Here is a 20075-nt window from a genome sequence, read left to right as displayed (position 1 = left end):
CACACCATCCTTCCTGCCTTTGTCTCTGTACTTGGAAGTCACTCTCCCCCCGGCCCTGCAGCAGCCCTGGCTGGTTTGAGAGGTTTATGATTAGCAGAAGAGCAGCCCTGTGGCTCTTCACCTGGGCTCAGATCATACTTTCAGGATCCGGAGGTCTTGACAAACAGGGATGGGCTGCTTCAAAGAACCAGGCAGGCACCCATGGGGAGTGACAGCTCCTGCCCAGGGCCAGGGAGGCAGTAATGCTTGCAAGTGAAGCCTCTTCCAAACACGAATAAGATGAAGAAAAAGTCACTTTGTCCTTGTTGCTGCCGTGAAAATCAGCGCCCAGGAGGATACGGCAGTCTGCAGATCGTATTTAAAATTCTGCCAATGGCCTTGGTGATGAGGGGACTGCAGCTGGATGTTGGCAACAGCTCAGACAAGTGAGAAGGAAAAATCGCCAAGCAGGTTGCCTCACTTTCCTCTGCCACCAGGTGGTTCTGAAGAACATCATGGTGGGAACAGAATTCTTGTAAACTGAGCCTTGGGAAGGGAGACCTTGTAGCTTGACCAGGCAGCTAGAAGCGGCGCAGATTTCTTTTCAAAGAGCTGACCACAGATAATGGTCAAAATGGTGCAGGGACCTGAGTCAAGAGTTCAGTTCCCAACTGGCTACAGGGCTGCGAGTCAGGGCACATGACAGGCGGTTGGTCTGTCTTTCAGTTCCTTCACCTGCTGCAAAGGGAGTGCTAGACTAGCTTGCTGGTCTGCTTTTGGCTGCACATTCCTAGGGTAAAACATTTTTAGCCTGTACCTAGGAAATGCATGGAGAAGGAAATGGCAACCCACTCCAGTATTCTTGCCTGGAGAATCCAGTGGTCAGAGGAGACTGGTGGGCTGCCATCTATGGGGTTGCACAGAGTCGGACATGACTGAAGCAATTTAGCAGCAGCAGCAGCAAGAAATGCATAACTGTTTATTTACCAGTTAATTATACATATGTTCTACTCCCCTAAAGTATTATGTACATTATAAGGGGCATGCAACAATAGATATAAGAAACTCTAGGTGAAAATAACTGTAAATAGAAGCTCAGTATTTTTTAAAAAATTTGTTGAAGTATTGCTGATTCATAGTGTTGTGTTAATTTCTGTCTAAATTGAATCAGTTTATATACATAGGCTTTTGCGGCTCAGCAATAAAAATTTGCCTGCAATGCAGGAGATGTGGGTTCAATATGTGGATGGGGAAGATCCTCTGGAGAAAGAGATGGCAACCCACTCCAGTATTCTTGTCTGGGAAATCCCATGAACAGAGGAACCTGGCAGGCTAAGTCCATGGGGTGGCAAAAGGAGTTGGACACAACTTAGCAACTAAACCACGACTATATACATTCTTTTTTATAGTCTTCTCCAATACGGTTTATCACAGGATACTGAATATAGTTCCTTGTGCTATACAGTAGCACTGTGTTGTTTATCCATCTTATATATAACAGTTTGCATCTGCCAATTCCAAACTCCCACTCCATCCCTCCCACACCCACCCTAACTCTTGGCAACCACAAACCTCTTCTCTATGTCTGTGAGTCTGTTTCATAGATAAGTTTTCATTTGTGTCATATTTTAGATTCCATATGTAAGTGATATCACATGGTATTTGTCTTTCTCTTTATGACTTACTTTTCTTAGCATGATATTTTATAGGTTCATCTATGTCACTGCAATTGCATTATTTCATTCTTTTTTATGGCTGAGTAGTACTCCATTATATATATAAACACACACCACATATTTTTTTATCCCTTCATCTGTTGACAGATATTTAAGTTGTTTCCATGTCTTGAGTATTGTGAATAGTGCTGCTAAGAACACAGCGGTGCATGTTTCTCTTCAAATTATGGTTTCATCTGGATATATGCCTAGGAATGGGATTGCTGGATCATATGGTAGCTCTATTTTTAGTTTTTTTATGGAATCTCCACACTGTTTTCTATAGTGGCTGCACCAATTTACATTTCCACCAACAATGCAGGAGGGTTCCCTTTTCTCCACACTGTCTCCAGCAATTGTTATTTGTAGACTTTTTAATGATGGCTGTTTTGACTGGTGTGAGGTGGTACTTCATTGCACTTTTGATTTGCTTTTCTCTAATAGTTAGCAACATTGAGAAACTCAGTATTTTCTTTCTCTGCCCTTGTTACACCCTCCTCCTGTGATGTGAAGGCTCTGTTTTGGAGGTTAAACCAGATGACCTGGGAGGGCTTCTCTAGGGGGAATGTCTGTGAGGCCCAGTTTTTTTCAGAGGAGACCCTTTGGACCCAACCGGTCCAATAATGGTAGCTACTAGTCACCTGTGGCTCTTTAAACTCATTAAAATGAAATTGACCAGAAAGCTCAGTTCCTCAGACATATGAACTACCTTTCAGTCACTACAGAGATGCCTATGGTTAGTGGTCACCATATTGCTCAATGTGGAGTATAGAAGGCTTTCATTACTGTATAAAGTTCCACTGGACACCCTGTTACATAAGTAGTCATATACTTCAGTGTTTAATTATAGCAACTGACCTTGATTAAGCACTTGCTATGTGCTAGATGGTGTGGGAAGCATTTTTCAGATGCTGCCTCACTTCATGCTTACAAGAGCTACCTGAGTTGTGTCCTGTTGTCATTCTCCTGGCAGGAGAATGAGGACTGGAAGGAAGAGGGGTTCCTGAGAGCTGATGATCTGCTTGGACCTCATGCCCTTTGTGCTCTCCTGGACTCCCCATGGGGACCTGGACTTTCCCCTCTGAGCATTCTGTTTGGAATTTCTGTGCCCACAAGCTCCAGGGCACATGCTCTCCAGGGTGCTTATGCCCCCTGTGGTTCTTGTTCCCCAGGTACAGAGGGAATTTCTTGCAGAGCCGTGTCCAGCTGAGAGTCATTAGACTGCGGAAGCCACACTGGGTTCTGAGAAAAGATGGCCACCCACCCCGAGCCAAGGGGCCGGACCCCCATAGGACTCAAGGGCAGGCTTCTTCAGAGATGGCAGGTAAGTCTTGCTGTCCTTGGAGATGGATCCAAACTGGGAGCCATGCTGCTGGGGCCATGAAATGAGCAGAGGCAGCTGTCCTTGCTGTCTGAAGCCTGACATCCAGGAAGGGTATGGATGCTTATGGGGTGATGACCGAAGTGTTACCTCTGTGGGACAGTCGAGACCCTAAACTGGGGGAGCGGGTGCTGGGTGGGGATATTGGGAATCCAACATTGAAATGCAACAAACATCCTTGAGTATGGAAGGCCTGAGTCAGAACTCTGGGTGCCTCCATCTTCCCCCATCTCTGAAGAAGTTCACTGGACTCTTTCTGCAGGGTTACTGTGAGGCTAAATGGGTCAATGGATGGGCTTTCGAGTGAATGTGAAATAAAAGTAGCAGGAGATGTTGTAATGAGAGAGTGGCTGGGAACATTGCTTCCATGAGAGGCTTATAAGAGGGGCTCTTCGTGATGCTCAGAAATAAACAAACGATGAACTAATGAAGACTGCTTCCTGGAAATGGGCTATTTTAAATTGCAATCACTGGGCAGCCATGGCAAATCGCTTAACTTCTCTGGACTGCAGTTTCCCCTCCTTCCTCCCTCCACTGGGCATTCGTGAGCCCAGCCTTAGCCCTGTGGGCAGTGTTTTGATGGGGGGCTGACCAAGACCTTGTGTAAGAAGGTGGTGGTCCCATATGGCCAGTGGTGACTGAATTACCTGTCTTTCGTGGCTGATTGTTGTCTGTTTGGGTCAAGGGCTGACCCTGGGTTCTGCCTGAGGGTGGGGACAGATGGTTAGGGCCCCCTCTTCTCAACCTCTGTGAAGCCCCACCACCCCCTCAGGAAGATGGCGCTTCCGTGCTGCCCCTGGATCCCTCGCCCCCCTTGCAATCCCCATGCCTTCTCCTAGGTAAGGATGAGGACTCGTTTTTTTCCTCAGTAAGAGTTTAAGTCAAAGTAGGTATTTGCTCCAATGGATGGCCAGTTGTGGAAGGAAAAGCACTGTCTTCTGATGGAACATCAAGGGTTAAGACCTCGTCGGTGGGCAGTGGGCTAGACAAAAATGCAATGACGGGACCGGGCTTTGCCCTTTCTTTCTTTTCTGTGACTCCTCACGTTGAACTCCATTACTTGCCTCCTTCTCAAGGAGATACAATCCAGGGACCTGCCCACTGGGGTGTACTTGGGTGATACCACCCCCAAGAAAGCCCAACAGAACCCACCTGCCAATGCAGGAGACACAGGTACAATCCCTGGGTTGGGAAGATCCCCTGGAGGAGGAAATGGCAACCATTCCGGTATTCCTGCCTGGAAATCCCAGGGGCAGAGGGGCCTGGCAGGCTACAGTCCATGGGGTCGCAGAGAGTTGGACACAACTGAGGGACTGCGCACGCACACACGTGTAAGGCCCAGCGTATGCTGAGTGCTGAGACCATGTGGGGTGCATGGTACTCAGTGTCCCTGTTGTTTAGTGAAGGATGAGGTCAGTGTTTCAGGGAGGAGCCCAAGGGGGAGATTTCTCAGCAGAGATGGCTTCTTCTGGATGTTCAGACATAGGGGGAATAGAACAGATGCTCTCTGGATTGGTAAATTGCTTCGGGCTGCAGAAGAAATTGCCACAAAAGCGGTGGTTTAAAATAACAACAATGTATTCTCTCTCAGTTCTGGACGCCAGAAGCTGCCAATCTCTCCAGAACCTCCAGGGGAGGATCCTACCCAGCCTCCCAGCTTCTGGGGGCTCCGGGCATTCTTGGCTTGTGACTGCACCCCTCCAGTCTCTGCTTTCATCTTTGCACAGCTTCTCTCCTGTGTTTCTGTGGGTCAAATGTTCTCCTGTCTTTCTCTTATAAGGACACTTGCCATTGGACTTAGGGCTCATTCTAAACCCAGGATGATCTTACTTTGAGATTCATAATTTAATTTCATGTGCAAAGATGTTTTCTCAAGTAAGGTCACCGTCACAGGTTCTGTGGGTTTAGGACTTGGATATATATGTTTTGGAGGGACAGGCACAATTCAATGATGAACCACCTCATCAATTTCCCCCCGGTCCAAGAACCAACAGAAGGGACCTCAAAATGTGTTTCTAAGTGGAAAAGGCAGTGGCATGCATGGACACTCATCATCTGTGCTCTCCTTGTGTGCAAATGGCTTTGGCAGGAAAGTTTTGCTATAAACCTAAATCAATATGTATTCATTAAAACAGGATCATGCAGCCCACCTCCCAGTAGGACATATTCACACCTGCAGGCGTGTGGTCCAAGTGAGCTTCAATCCTGAGACTGGTGTGCTGGGTTAGGGGACCCCCTTAGCTTCTCTTTGGGAAAAAGACCTGGTGGCAGTCTGGACGAGGGCAGGCAGGGCTCCACATGTGGCCGTGCAGGTTGAAACGCAGTCACCACCTGTGGGTCCAGCCCTCTGCTGTGACTGTGGGACTGTCAGTCCAAAGCAGGGAGCTCTTCTCTCCTCCTGAGGGGGTGGGGGCATCTTCCATATGTCTTCCAATGGAAGTGGTCGCTTCTTCCTAAGATCCTTTGTGCTCACGGTGACCCAGGGGCCTCAGTTCTAGTGGAGAGGCCAGCTGGAAAAAGTCTCTGATCTTGAATGGTTCTCCTCATCCTGTCTTCCCTTCAAAAGCTTCTCTCGGCCTCAGGGACCAGCTCTGCCAGTCCATGTTGACAGCATTACACTCGGTAGCTTTCTGATCTCACCACCAGCCTGTTCTACTAAAATCCAGTGAATGGGGGAGAAAACCAGCCCCACACAGAAAAGAAAAATCAGAAACAAAATCTAAATGTGGAGCTAAGATTGGGAGGCCAAACGCAGTGCAAAGCCCCCTGGGAATGTAGTCCCCTTCCACCCCCACATAGGTAATAATGTGGCAGCAGCAGACCAGGTGGTAACAGCAGATGACTGTGTTTTCATGTTTGTTGTTGGAACAGTCAGTTGAGCCAGAGGTCTGGGTCACAGGTGCCCATTTTCAAAGGGTTTCCTCCCCTATGATAGCAAAGCACATGGAGTGTGTCCATTAAGGGCAGTGGGAGTCTGTGGGGTGTGGTCTAAGCATTGGCCCCAGGGAATATTAATCACCTCTCGTTCCTGATTGAAGTGTCAAAGATGGAGCAGGGAGGTGGGGTCGGATAAACCAGCAAGCCTGGGGTGGATGGGCCATTATGGACACCATTGCGTTGGAGGTGGGGTGGAATGCATTAAAATAAACACCCCCTGGGAATCAAAGGACCTCAGCTTATTGCCACCACCTCCCAAAGCCAATATTTCACAGCAGAGTGACAGACACTCTGAAAGTGTTGGGTGTCTGAAGATGGAGTGCCATTAATAACTTCAAAGGAACCTAGAGATAGGCCTTGGTCACCCACGATTTACAAACAACTTTCTTGTCTTCTTTGACCTGGCAGGTCCTGGTTAGAGAGATCAGAGCTGGCTTCTTGGTGAGGGAGCTGACCCCATTCTGTGTGTGTGTGTGTGTGTGTGTGTGTGTGTGCACGCACATACACGACTTTGCGAGTGCGTGCAAAACTGTATATTTTTGAGGGGGGAGGACCTGGTTTCCTCAGCATGACAATGATAGGGTGATTTGTTTGGGGTGAACTGAGGGGCTATAACATGGGGGAATTTGAAACCCAAGAACGAAATGGAGAGTAATTTTTTGATGGGGGCACAGGGTGGAATTTCCCAATTAAAATCTGGGAAAACCTTGGACCCTCATTCTTGAAGGTCAGTTAAATCAGCAAAACATTTTCAAAGAAGTGGCCAGGAATACTTGTGTCCAGGCGCTGAAATAAGATGTTGTTATGCATTCTTTCTACTCTTTATTTTTGGAGAATCTTCCTGTCGATAATTTATGAAGATGAGAGAGAGGATGTTTTTGAAAAATATTTTTTAAAAGGATGCTTAATTTCCCTCTTTGAACCATTCCAATAACTTGGGACTAATCATTCGAATTAACAGATGGCTTGGCAGTGAAGTCTTCTGCAAGCAGAAGGCCAGAGGAGTTATGAAGGATGGAGACCTAATTTATAAGATTTTATGATGATTGGCATCTTTGAGACTCTTCTGAGAACTGAACTTTTTATTTTTATTTTTTTGACTTTCCAACACCACTGAATTTAATTTTTTTTCAATTTTTATTTTATATTGGACTATACAATGCATATGGTTGCAAAGAGTCAGACACGACTGAAGTGACTTAGCATGCATATAGTTGATTTACAATGTTGTGTGAGTTTCAGGTGTATAGATAGCCAAGTGATTCTGTTATACGTATACATATATCTATTCTTTTCAAATTCTTTTCCCATTTAGGTTATTATAGTATATTGAGCAGAGTCTCCTGTGCCGTATAGGAGGTCCTTGTTGGTTATTTGTTTTAAATATAGTCGTGTGTCTATGTCAATCTCAAACTCCTAGTTTATCCCTCCCCCTCATCTTTCCCCTTTGGTAGCCGTGAATGTGAATCTGTTTGTCTGTGAATCTGTTTCTCTTTTATAAATATTAGTAAGCTTACTTGTATCTTTTTATTTTTTTAGCTTCCACATATAAGTGGTATCTGGTATCACATGATCTTTGTCTTTCTCTGTCTGACTTACTTCGCCTTGTATGATAATCTCCAGGTCCATCCATGTCGCTGCAAATGGCATTATTTCCTTCTCTTGGTGTGAATGTCACATACTTTTAATTTACTTAAAATTTTTTCATATTCCTTTCTATTATGGTTTATCACAGGCTGTTGAATACAGTTCCATGTGCTATACAGTAGGACCTTGTTGTTCATCCATTCTATATGTAATAGCTTGCATCTGCTAACCCCAGACTTCCAATCCAACTCTCTCTCCTCCCACTTGGCAACCACTAGGCTATCCTCTAAGTCCCTGATTTTGTTTCTGTTTCACAGATAGGTTCATTTGTGTCATATTTTAGATTCCAAATGTAGGTGATATGATTGGGCATTTATTTGTCTTTCTCTTTTTTACATACTTCACTTAGTATGATAATCTCTAGTTGTATCCATGTTGCTACAAATAGTAACATTTCATTCTCTTTCACGGTCCCATAGTATTTCATTGTACACACACACACACACACACACACAAACACACACACCACATCTTCTTTATCCATTCATCTACTGATGGACATTTAGTTGTTTCCATGTCTTAGTTACTGTAAACGGTGATGCAGTGAACACTGGGGTATATGTATCTTTTGAACTATGGTTTTTCTTTGGCTACATGCCCAGAAGTGGGATTGCTGGGTCATATGGTAGCTCTATTTTTAGTTTTTCAGGGAACCTCCATACTGTTCTCCATAGTGGCTACATCAATTTACATACCCACCAACAGTGTAGGAGGGTTTCCTTTTCTCCACACTCTCTCTAACATTTATTATTTGTAGACTTTTTGATGATGGTCATTCTGAATGGTATGAAGTGATTTCTCATTGTAGTTTCAGTTTGCATTATTCTAATAATTAGTGATGTTGCGTGAACTTGTTTAAAAACTAAATTCAGTGATCCACCATCCAAGTTTCCAGCAAAGGGGTGAGGGGACCTGGAAGTTTCTTTGTAGATTTCAAGTAGCCTTGACTTACCAGACACTTATCAAGCATAAGAATAGGAATGGTGTCTACAACTTTGAGCAGAGGTTCTTATGCATAACATGTTTGACAACCACTGAGGGCAAGAAGGGTAAGCAAAAAGGCAATCCATCCATCTAGGTTGCCCTGACAACAAACAGCAATTTCTAGAGAGGAATTTTCAAATGTCCCTGCTTGGCCATGAGGTGTATGCCGTTTAGTTTCTGCGTTAAGTGTCTGAAGTTGTGACGACATCTTAATGGCTTGGCTTGTTGGGGGATTAACTAAGATACTGGAGTTCTGTCTTCTGCGTGGTGTGGGAGGTAGTGTTTCAGAAATCAGGGTTTAGGTTAAATGTGCGATAGGTCCCTGCTAGGGCGGTTTCTCTTCTCACCTGGGCACCTATCTGCCTGGTGCCATTTGAAGAACCGGGGGAGTTGTTTTCCATTTTGTGATTATTCCATGTAATTGACGTCAGTGAAAGACCATCTTTTGTACCTAAAGGGCAAGTTCACTACTAAGCCTTGTCATGAAAATGATCTGTTTGTTTCCCAGGTTAGGGTCTTAGGGACTTAGCAAAGGAAGCTTTGCAGGTTTGTGTTGTGTGCCCGCTTGCGCATTTGCCTTCTCACATTGGAGTGTTATTTTTCCATTAGAAAAAGTCACTGAAAACTCACACGTCCATACAAAGTGGGTGACACTCACTACCTGAGCAAAAGCCACTGCCAATTCGCTTCTGTTGTGGTTATACAATTCCTGATGTGTTTCTCCTGATGAGGTCACCGCTCTGAAAAGAATACTTTTCAGAACATGGGGAGCAGCGAGGATGAACTCAACATCATTCAATTCTATCTGCATTTCAAGTGGGACATTCTAGTCTCCAGGAGCTTAAAACTCATCAGCAGTCAGCCTATTACCCTTTTCCTAATATCTCAGTTATTGACCCTGGGCTGCAAAAGAGAATCTTGTAATGAGATTTGTCCTGTTTTTGTGTTTATGTGCACATTTCTTTCTCTCTAGTAGATGACATATCAGCTTTTATTTATTTTTATTATTGAAATCCTTTGTGTCAAAAGGACCTGCTCCATTAACTGAATCCTGTTCTATGTACTCTGATGTGCGGATACACTAAAACACTCTTTGGTATAAAGAATGTTCTTATATATTTCCTTAGAAACGCATTTCGTGGAACTGAATGGAGAACGCTGATGTGGCTGAGGTTAATTATTCGGGCTTTTGCTGGGCACATTGGAAGCCGTGCTGCTTCTGCCGGTACACAGACTAAAATTGGAACGCTGAAGAGGGGCCCGGCGTGGCCCTGTGCCCAGATGACACATCTGAAGTCATATTGATTGAGAGAGATGCTTTATTGAACGATAAGAACTCCATCGAGTTTCTGGTTTTGCAATTTCCTGCAGCTGGCGTGGCTTCTGGCAGTAAACACCGTGAGATTCAGGGTAACATTTCAAAGTGAGATTTTAGAGAAATCTCCCAATAACTAAACTCAGAAGGCACTTTCAGTTCAGGAGCTGCACCCACATCTAATCCCCCCAACAGACTTGAGATGACTCATTTTCATTTTACAGAGGGAGAAACTGAGACTCAGAGTCTCTAAGTCATCCAGTGACCTGCTCAGGGCCACCCAGATGATGAATCGGGGGTCCATGGTATTTCCTAAATTCAGTAATTCATGGACCATCTTCAGAAATGTCCCATCTGCATGTCACCTGTGTGATTATTTGCTTATGTGATCCACTTAAGCTCACTGGCAAAACCCATAAATTCATTTATTTTCAATAGAAACTGTTTATCAATGTTGAAAATGGAAAGCCAGTATGACATGCCATTAAGAGAACTTTATAGAAAGAAAACAATATGAACATGTTTCCCTGGCAAATAAATTCTGTCTAGATGGCTGTGGGCGAGAGCCCTATATACACTCTCTTTGCTTAAAAAGTGACCTGGAAGACTTAAGGAGACGTTAGAGATACATTAGCATCCAGTTGGGACTTTATCTCCTTGATCAGAGGGGTTCTAGGGAGAACAACCTTTTCACTGGGTGATTCCATTTTATTTAATGCTAAGCTTGTGACTCACCCCGCACTGTGGGTCCGAGTCCCTCCCTGGGACTTTCTTGTGCTGTCCTATCGGCTTTCCTCTGTCAATAACATCCCGTTGGCTTCTGCTGTCTTAGCTAGAATTTCCTCAACTCTTGTACGGCCTTCGCCTGTATCAATTTAAACTCTATGTTCATCAGAGTTGGGCTGTAGAAGCTGTGGACCAACATTCTGCAAAGACCGTTCTTGAAGAGCGAATCTTTTCTGCCTCATGGGGGTGGGAGCTTAGTGGTATCAGGGGTGTCCTAGGCAGGTTCAAACTCTGCATTTATAAGTCTGAGATGCTCACCCCGAGCCTTCTGTGACCAAAGGAGGGGTGATGGGAAATGCCCAGGGTGCAGAGAGAGGAGATGGAGGGACCAGGAGCATCTGAGACCTGGGTGGGGACTCATCCTTCTCCTGAGGACAGTGAGGGGCCATTGAAGGATGAGGAGGGCAGAGGGCAGACCATCCATTGTAGGTGAATGTGAAGAAATGATTGGAGCAGGTAGAGTGGACACTAGGAGGCAGATGAGAAAGTTACTGAAACAAGTTGGGCAGGTTTGTGTTGAAAATGAACTTGGAAAACAGGGATGCTCCACCTAGAGGAACAGAAAAGTTTAGTTTTTAATTATGTGAGTAATGATGAATCATACATCTTTTAACACATTCAATTATGGTAATAAGGCTCATGTTCGCTTTGACCACCACCCCCATTCCCCATGCTCCCCCCCGCCCCAAGATAAAACTACAGCTTGGGATTAGGAAGGCACCTGCCAGATTGTTGTTTCTGTGTGTGTGTGTGTGTGTGTGTGTAATAGAAATTGTACAACACTGACTATCTCATTGTGCAACTTGCCTTGTTTAATCAACATCATTTTGTCTTCTTCCCATACTGTTAATACATACAGAGCGATCTCAACCTTGTAAATAGGGATGGAGTCTTTCTGGGTGGGGCTGCTGTGACTTTAGGCAGTCATTCTCTTAACAATGAATAGTTCATCTTTGCCAGTACGTCACATGGACCCACTGTCCATGACTCCCAGGCCCAGGTAGGGGGTTTCTCTAGGGAAGACCCAAGAAGAATTGCTGAGTCTTTGTTATGTTGCACATTTAAATACTTTATTTTATATTGGAATATAGTTGATTTATAATGTGTTAATTTCTGGTATATAGCAAAGTAATTCTGTTATACATATATATAAGGGATATATGTATCCATTCTTTCTCAGATTCTTTTTCCATAAGTTATTACAGAGTATTAAGTAGAGTTCCCTGTGTTATACAGTAGGTCCTTGTTGATTATCTACTTACGTATAGTAGTGTATATACAACCTCCTTATTTACCCCTCCCCTCTCTTTCCCCTTTGGTAACTGAAGGTTTGTTTTCTATGTCTGTGAGTCTGTTTCTCTTTTGTAAATAAGTTCATTTGTATCATTGTTTTAGATTCCACATATACATGATATTGTATGATGTTTGTCTTTGTCTGACTTATTTCACTTTGTAGGATAATCTTTAGGTCCATCCATGTTGCTGCAAATGGCATTATTTCATTCTTTTTTATGGCTAAGTAATATTCCAGTGTGTATATATATACCACATCTTCTTTATCCATTCATCTATTGATGGACATTTAGTTTCCTTCCATGTCTTGGCTATTGTAAGTAAGTGTTGCAGTGAACATTGGGGTGCATGTATTTCTTTGAATTATTTTCTCCAGGTATGTGCCCAGGCATGGGATTGCAGGATCATATGGTAGCTCTATTTTTAGTGTTTTGAGGAACTTCCATACTGTTCTCTATACTGAAAGTGAAAGAGTTAGCACACAGTCATGTCCAACTCTTCGCAACCCCACGGATTGTAGCCTGCCAGGCTCCTCTGTCCGTGGAATTCTCTAGGCAAGAATACTGGAGTGGTTGCCATTTCCTTCTCCAGGGGATCTTCCTGACCTAGGGGTTGAACTTGGGTCTCCTGCACTTTAGGAAGATTCTTTACCACCTGAGCCGCCAGGGAAGCCCATGTTCTCTAGAATGGCTGCCCCAATTTACATGGAGGAGGGTTTCCTTTTCTTCACACCCCCTCCAGCATTTATTGTTTGTAGACTTTCTGATAATGGCCATTCTGACCTGTGTGAGGTGATACCTCACTGTAGTTTAGTTATGTTGCACGTTTTTAGTAGATATTTCCAAGTTGCTTTCTATTTCACATTCCCATCAGTACCATATTAGAGTACCTTTTCCTTCTTTGATCTTATTAAGCTTAAAAAAAAAAAAAATCCCAAGATGTGTAACAGATGCTAACTGGAAAGCCTGTCATCAGGAGGGCCTGTCCACCCCAACCTTGCATCTCACTGCGGGGAGAGGGGTCCACAGCCAGACAGACCATGAGGAAGGCTGGCAGAATCCGGTGGAAAAAAACATGGAGGGATGAATAGACTATCTTGTTTTGAAATCACAGAGAAGTGAGTTTCTCTTGACCAAACTTTAAGTCCACTGGGTACAATTTGATGTTCTCTCCAAATATTAATAGATTTGTTCCTCGGCTGAGGCACGATGTCTCCGTCTCTCTGAGAGAAGTCCGTCACTGCAGAGGACACAAGGCCACACAGGACTTCCTCTGTGCCGAGCCAATTCATTAGACCTGGTGAGCAATTTGCAGAAGAGATTAATTGATTTGCAGGCTGCTGAGCTCTGAGCATTACTCAGCTACCTCCCAGAATGTTCAGGCCGCCTGGGAACTCGACCGAGCAAACAGCAATATGTGAGGCTTTAGTCAAAACCTGAGTGGCATCTTCATCCCTCATTATGGACAGAAGCTGGAGAGATGAATGTCTCAGCCTTCTCTGGTTTAGTGTGGGATCTGGGGCCACAGTCCAGACTCCCCGAATAAAATGAGAAGGCTTGCAGAGAATATGATAGCAATGTTTCTTTTTGCCAGCTTTGATTATCCCCAAACAGATGCCATGCTTATCTTATTCTGAAATGCCGCGACCAGCAGTGGATGCCTGTATCTTTGGGTTGTGAGGAAAGAGACTCAATTTAAATTGGCCCAGACAGAAATGTTATCTCAGGGAACAGAGAAAGGGGCTTCAGGCTTGGCTGGATCTAGGGGTACCAATGATGTTACCCAGACTCAGTTTCTGTCCATCTCTTGGATCTTCTCCTGGGGCATCATCACTGGTTCCTCTGGACCTGCCTTGCCTACATATGCTTGACTCCTTTCTGTAACCCAGATCCCCAAACTGAGTCTGGGTGGCCTAGTTGTGAGCAGGTGTCTCTCCGGAACCAATCACTGGGGACTTGAGTGACCAGGTCTAGGTCACACACCTGCCCTTGTATGGAGGGATGGGTTGGGACCTTTAAGAGTAGAGGAGAGACAGTTTCCCAAGAGAGGGGCCCAGATGTCCAGACCTCCTCTTACTCATGGTTGACTGGGATTCAGCTTCTGTGTGTCAGAGTTATGCCCTTAGAGTGGGGAGAAGCAGAAGATGCCATGAGTACTCTCCTAAGGAGCTTGGGGACCAGTTGGTGGGCCGAGACACCTTTGTGAAATAGATGAGAGTTCGTAGGCAATTAGTTGGGCCCGCTCTGTGCCAGGCAGTGTGTGGGAGCAGGAAGAGCAAACAAGAACACGACACGGCCCCTGTCCTTAGGGAGAGCCCCGTCTGGCAGAGGCAGCCGGCACAGACTGGTAAACAAGTCATTACACATGCAATGCGGTAAGCTCGCTGATATGATTAAGCTTCCAAATGAGGGATCCTGACAGGGCCGGCTGGAGCGGGGAAGGGAGAGTGGGCTAGCGTAAACAGGAACAAAACAGGAGGGGGCCGCGCTTCCGCCACACATCCCTGTGGCCCCTCCATCCGGGCCCCCACAGCAGGGGCAGCGCAGCCCCCTACAGAGACCAGCAGCCTGTCACTGCACCATCCCTTCTTCTCCCCCTTAGACCATAAAGAACCTTTGCTATCCACAGTAAACTGCTGGAAGTAGAGGCACGCAGCACTTAACTACTATTTACTTATTTATCTAAGATGCTAAGTGTTTCTCTTGGCAGTTGCTAATAGATTCCTGTAGAAACGGAGCGACACATCCTGAATTCCGGCTTCTGCACCATCAGAAGTTGGAAGCACAAGAGTGTGCAGTGCACTCGTGTCTGGCTCCACTGGGGAGGCCAGAGGTCAGGGCCATAGAGTCATTTAAAGAGGCTGAGATTTGCAAAGATCAACTGTATTATGTTAAAACATTTCTTTCAAAACAAAAGAGTCACATGTCTTTGATCACAAACCTGAACTGGAGACTGTTCTGCTTTGGGAGGGCTTTCTGGAGACTGTCCTCCCCTTGGAGTTGGGGGAGCCTCTTCTCAGTAGAACCCTCAAAAACAGTCTTGTTCTAGAATATTCTATGTTGAAGGACAGGTAGACAAATGGCATCAGAAGATGAAGCAAGAGGAGAAGTGATGATTTTAACAGACCTACCAATGGGGGACAAAACCATGGAGGGTACCGGTCACCTTGTTGGGTCTTTCCTCTCTCACCTCCACCTGGGACCTGATCTTCCAGAGGGGCCAGGCTGTTTTGCTTTGAGGGACAGGCAAGCCTTTAGGGTTAATTTTAATTAAGGGATTAGTAGCAAAGTGAGGCTGAATGGCGTCAATAACTTTTAAGTGTTATGTAGACCAACTGCATTGAGTCACAATGAGAAGGTCAATCTCAGTTCCTTTCTAAGCCTCTTGATTACATCACAAAAAGTCCCCTTTTGATGCTAATACGTCTTTAACACCTGCCTAACTAAATCTTGAGAGAGGTTGGGTTTCAACCTCTAACTAGAATTTGAGAACTAGGTTTTTTTTTTTTTTTTTTTTTTTGGTCTGTAGTTTTACAGGTACCCTCTTAGGGCAGATACTTCATCCTACCCAGTTGCTTCCTACAATAGACCTTGGAAAGCCAAATAATTTAAAAAATGCCAAATACTCCTTCTTCCTCCCTCTCTTTCAGCCCCTCATTCAGCCAGTAGTAGTGCAGGGCAAGAAACTTTGTTTCTGGAGTCTGAAGAATTCAAGTCCTGACTTTTCTTCTTACTACTTCCTTGGCCAAGGGCATCCTTTCTCTTTCCCTCAGATCCTCATCTGTAAAATGGGGCCATGTCTGAGTCCATAGGTATCAGAGACTCACTAACCTGGCACTTGAAGAGCCCATGAGGCCAGTTTAGATAGCCCACTCATCTGTCCAGGGTACATGATACCCAAGCTACATGAGATGGTGAGTTAGAAAGAGGCTGTGTCACCCATTGAAAGGACTTTGTGGGTGTCACAGTGGTTATCCTGGCTGACAGTGGGGGCTGTGGGTTATCCTTCTACCCAAGTCTGGGAAAGACTTCTACAGGTCAAGGGGATGAATCAAGGAACAGTGAAATTCAGATGGGGAGCTAGGTGGTATGGAGTCAGTGGATGCTTAGGGGCACATGAATTTATGCACTTGGGTACAGATGGTCTTTGAGTGAGACTGGCCCCAAAGGTAGAGGGGACTAAGGGATTTGAATAATCCTTCAGGTTCTGGCCCCATCCCATCTCACGCCTCCCTGGCACTGTGAGCTCTGCTTAGGGACACTGCCTTTCTCTAAATAAATGCATTCACTGTGGCCTTTACCCCAAGGTTGGATGCTGGCAAGGGAGCACAGGGGAATCGGGTCCAACAAGCATTGCTTCCTGCTTGAGCACTGGAATTTCTTCATCTAATTTTCAGTATGGCCCCTTGGGGTCAGCAGGGGAATGTCAAGGCCATTCTCCATTCTAATTAGGAGTCCTGCCCAAGTTCAAACATGGAGGAAAAGAAATGCAAGTTCCATTCTAAGGTTTTTTCTTTTGCTAAAACTCTGTATTTTTGCTTGTTTACTTCCCTAACTTCCAGAGACACGAAGAAGTAATTTTTGTGGCCCCACCCGCTCCACACAAACATTAGCGATCATTTTCAGTCATTTCAACTCTCCCTTTTTGCTACGAGGCACCTGGCATGCCGGGAATGGACAAAAGCTATTTCTCTAAGTACTCGCGTTTGAAATTATTAAGTGTTCATTAAGCACCCCCGGGTGCAAAGCACTCTCGGAGATGTTTGTTTCTCAATTTTCTATAATTTCCTGATTTTTTCCCCCTTCGCAAAAGGCAGATTGAAAAATGAACTCAGTGCATCTCAGTCTCTGAATCATAGTTAATGTACGACGCCCCCTCTCAACCGCGCTGTTTTTCTTCTGCCTCCTCTTGTCTCCTTTCTTATCAATCTGAGATAAAGTTCTTATTCTTTTTAACCCCTACTCGAGAGTTGGGGTTGGTGGAGATGGGGGCTGGAACTTTTTTTGCTTTGTTCTCGACTCCCTGCCAGGAAGAAAGGAGTGCAAGAGCGGTGACCCGCGCTCGCCAGGACTGCGGGTGGGCACCTCTGATGAGCACTGGGGCTGCGGGCGGCTCTGCGGCACCCGAGCAGGTGCATCAAGAGAGCTGGGACTCTGCTCCCCGGGGGGCCTGCCCCCCCCCCCCGCGCTGGTGGGCAGCAGGGACCCCTCCCCCCAGAACCCCCCTGTGCGCGGACCCTTGTGGAAAAATACAGAAGCCCGAAGCCCCCCTCCCGTCCGCCCTCACGCCCGGTGATGCTGAGTCTTACATGAGTACAGAGAAAGGCTGTTTTTCTCTTGCTCTTTTTCTCTTTTTTTTTTTTTTAAAACAACAACCTCATATAACCTCAAAAGTTGCCCATGAATTTACCAAAACTTTTTTTATGAAACTATTCTAACCTCTGATGGGGGTTAAAAAACAAGCCCTGTGAATTTATTACTGAAGGGGGAAAAAAAAAAAGCACTTTTTATTTGATGGAAATTGTCTTCCAAGCTTCAAGGGCGCCCCCTAGCGCCGAGAAGCAGACAGCGAGGCTGGCTCCTTCCGCCCGGGAGCCCTGCTGAAAGCCCAAATCCGGGGTCCTTCTGTGGGGGACAATGATCTCGCCCAGTTGTGGGTCCCGTGTGGCCCTGACTCACGTAGGGAGGGGGGCTGCTCTGAATACCAATGGACCCCTTGGCACGAATTTATTTTCTGTTCTTTGGAATTTAGATGACTACAGCCCAGCCATGGGAGAGGAGGGTTTTCATTTTAGGAAGCCCCCCACCTCCCATTTTTGAAATAGGCATGACCACTCCTGCTCAAGAAGTGGCCCTTGCCACTGTCTCAGCATGCAGGCGACCCCGGCTCTTTCCTGTCGTCTCATTTTTCTTATATAAATGCCACCCAGATGTGCAAGAATAAAAACCAATGCTAAGAGAGGAGGCAGAAGCCCCAGCCGAGGATGGAGGGAGGGAGAGGGGAAGAAAAGAAGAGTGGTACGATGAGGGTAAAATAAAGGACTAAGCGGGGCGGGGCAGGGGTTTGGGTGGGCTGCAGGACCTTTGCCGGCTCCCTGTCCCAAGGTATGTGAGCAGCATACAGGATTCTGCTGCAAACGCAGACTCCCGGCTCCTTGCACAACAAACAGGACTTTTCGGTCTTCTGTGTCATGTATGTGAGGTGTTTTCTATCCTCCCCAGCTTGGAAACAAACCAGTTCTCCTTCAGCGCTGGCCATGTTTTTAAGAAGCACACGTTAGAAATATTAAAAAAAAAAAAAAAAAAAAAAAAAGAAGCAAATGTTCTAACCCAGAGATGCAGGGAAGGAGCGAGCCTGCGGCAGTCAGCCCAGCAGGGCACCAGTGGAACAGCATCTCCCAGATCGGCTTGGAGGGAGGCTGCGGTCCTGTGTCCTCAAGCTGGTTTCAGCGGCACCCGCACCTCAGTTTCCCCGTCTGTAACTCCACGGCGGCAAATGACAGTATCCATTTGGTAGGGCTGTTGAGATATCACTTATATCTATCATTTAAAACAGGGCTTAATATCTTATTTGACAGTGAGCATCCCAGCTCATGACTTTTAATCTCTCTCTACCAAGGAGCCAGAAACCCAGAATTTTCCACTAAGTTAAATCTCCCAGTTTTTACATGACAAGACTGAATTCACATTTGAAAAAACCAACGCATCCATACACACTGGCCAGAGCCCCAGGATAGTCAGGAGCTTTGAGACCTTTGCTTTGCCAGCTGCCAGGGGGCTTGGGAAGGCTGCCCCGCCTCCTATGTCAGCCCCCACCCCTACATGCTGAAGCCAGCGTGCTCACCCCTTTTCCTCCCCCTTCCCTGAGAATGTGGGAGGGGCACTTTTGAATCCATGCACACCAGGAAGCCACAGTGGAATATGGCATGTGGGCATGCATGTGGGCAACCACGGAGACACGGGAAGGGGGTCTTCTCCTCCTCATCCCTGAAGCCCTCGCTGGCCCCTCCCGATAAGTGTATGCTTTTCAACCTTGGTGCTTCAAGGTGTTTCTTGGCTTCTGGCCTGGTTTTGGTGACATCATCTGCCAGGCTGGCTTATCATGTGTTCCTGTACCAGGAGAGGCCTCCCCTCTGCCCAGCCCCTCCTGGATTTCCTGTGTCCCCCCCTGATTGGCGTGCCCTTCTGCCCTGAGGCCTGAACACAGTGTCCATCTACTTTTACTGCATTGATGAGCTGGTTGCTCTTTGCAGACGGCCCCACTTCCTTCACTCGGCCCTCCACGCACTCACGGGCCACTGATGGAGCAACTTCTGTGCTGTTACATTGTTTGACGGGTAAACCAAGCCCATTTCACTGAGCTCCCTTTGTCTCCAAAAATGTTGAGACCTGAGCTTCTCCAAGTGTCATAGACAAAACAACAACAGAAATTACATGGCACAGTGATTCCAAAAAGCATGAGAGAGAAGACTACCGAGAACCAGAGACACGAATTCCCATTTATCTTTGTTTGAATGGATTAAATAGAGTATGCTATTGATTTTTTAAAATCCACACATTAGTGGTTCAAAAGAAATTCGTTTTGTATGTTTTAATATGAAAGCAATTATTTTCCTTTTAAAACTGCTTCCTGGGTCTGTATGGTTTGTTTTTTTCTTTCCCTTTTCATTCTGCAGAGCAGAATACTGCATGTTGATAAGTGGAGGGGGGGAAGCTCTTCATTTTCCCCTTATTAATCTCTATTTGCTATACATTTTAAATGCTACATTCCAGGATGCTTAATTTCAATTAAGTTGGATTCATTTAAGTAACATTTCATTATAGATTCAATGCATCCATATTTTTCTGTAAATTAAGAAATGAGGAACATTATTTAGTGACTTAAGTCATCCTGTATCAAAACTAAGAAAATCCACGTATCCTTGTTTAGTCTGGAAGTTTCCTTGAAGAGAAAGAAGTTCTTTCGGGTTTTGTTTGTGTTTGTTTACCTTTCCCATCTCTTCCTGGATTTTCTGCAGCTCGTTTAGTAAGACTCGCGT

General features: G+C 45.6%; 1 protein-coding gene across 1 annotated transcript in view; it reads left to right on the top strand.

Annotated features, from left to right (window-relative positions):
* LOC122682021 (zinc finger protein 831-like) overlaps positions 1-20075 on the top strand; it is a 43643-nt gene that overhangs the window by 11345 nt on the left and 12223 nt on the right. The window contains exon 3 of the mRNA XM_043884693.1: positions 2867-3018. Coding sequence (XP_043740628.1) covers positions 2867-3018 — 152 coding nt within the window. The remainder of the gene's footprint in view (positions 1-2866; positions 3019-20075) is intronic.

This window comes from Cervus elaphus, chromosome 23 (genome assembly GCF_910594005.1).
Source record: "Cervus elaphus chromosome 23, mCerEla1.1, whole genome shotgun sequence".
NCBI lineage: Eukaryota > Metazoa > Chordata > Mammalia > Artiodactyla > Cervidae > Cervus > Cervus elaphus.
This window is presented reverse-complemented; position numbering and strand designations above follow the sequence as displayed.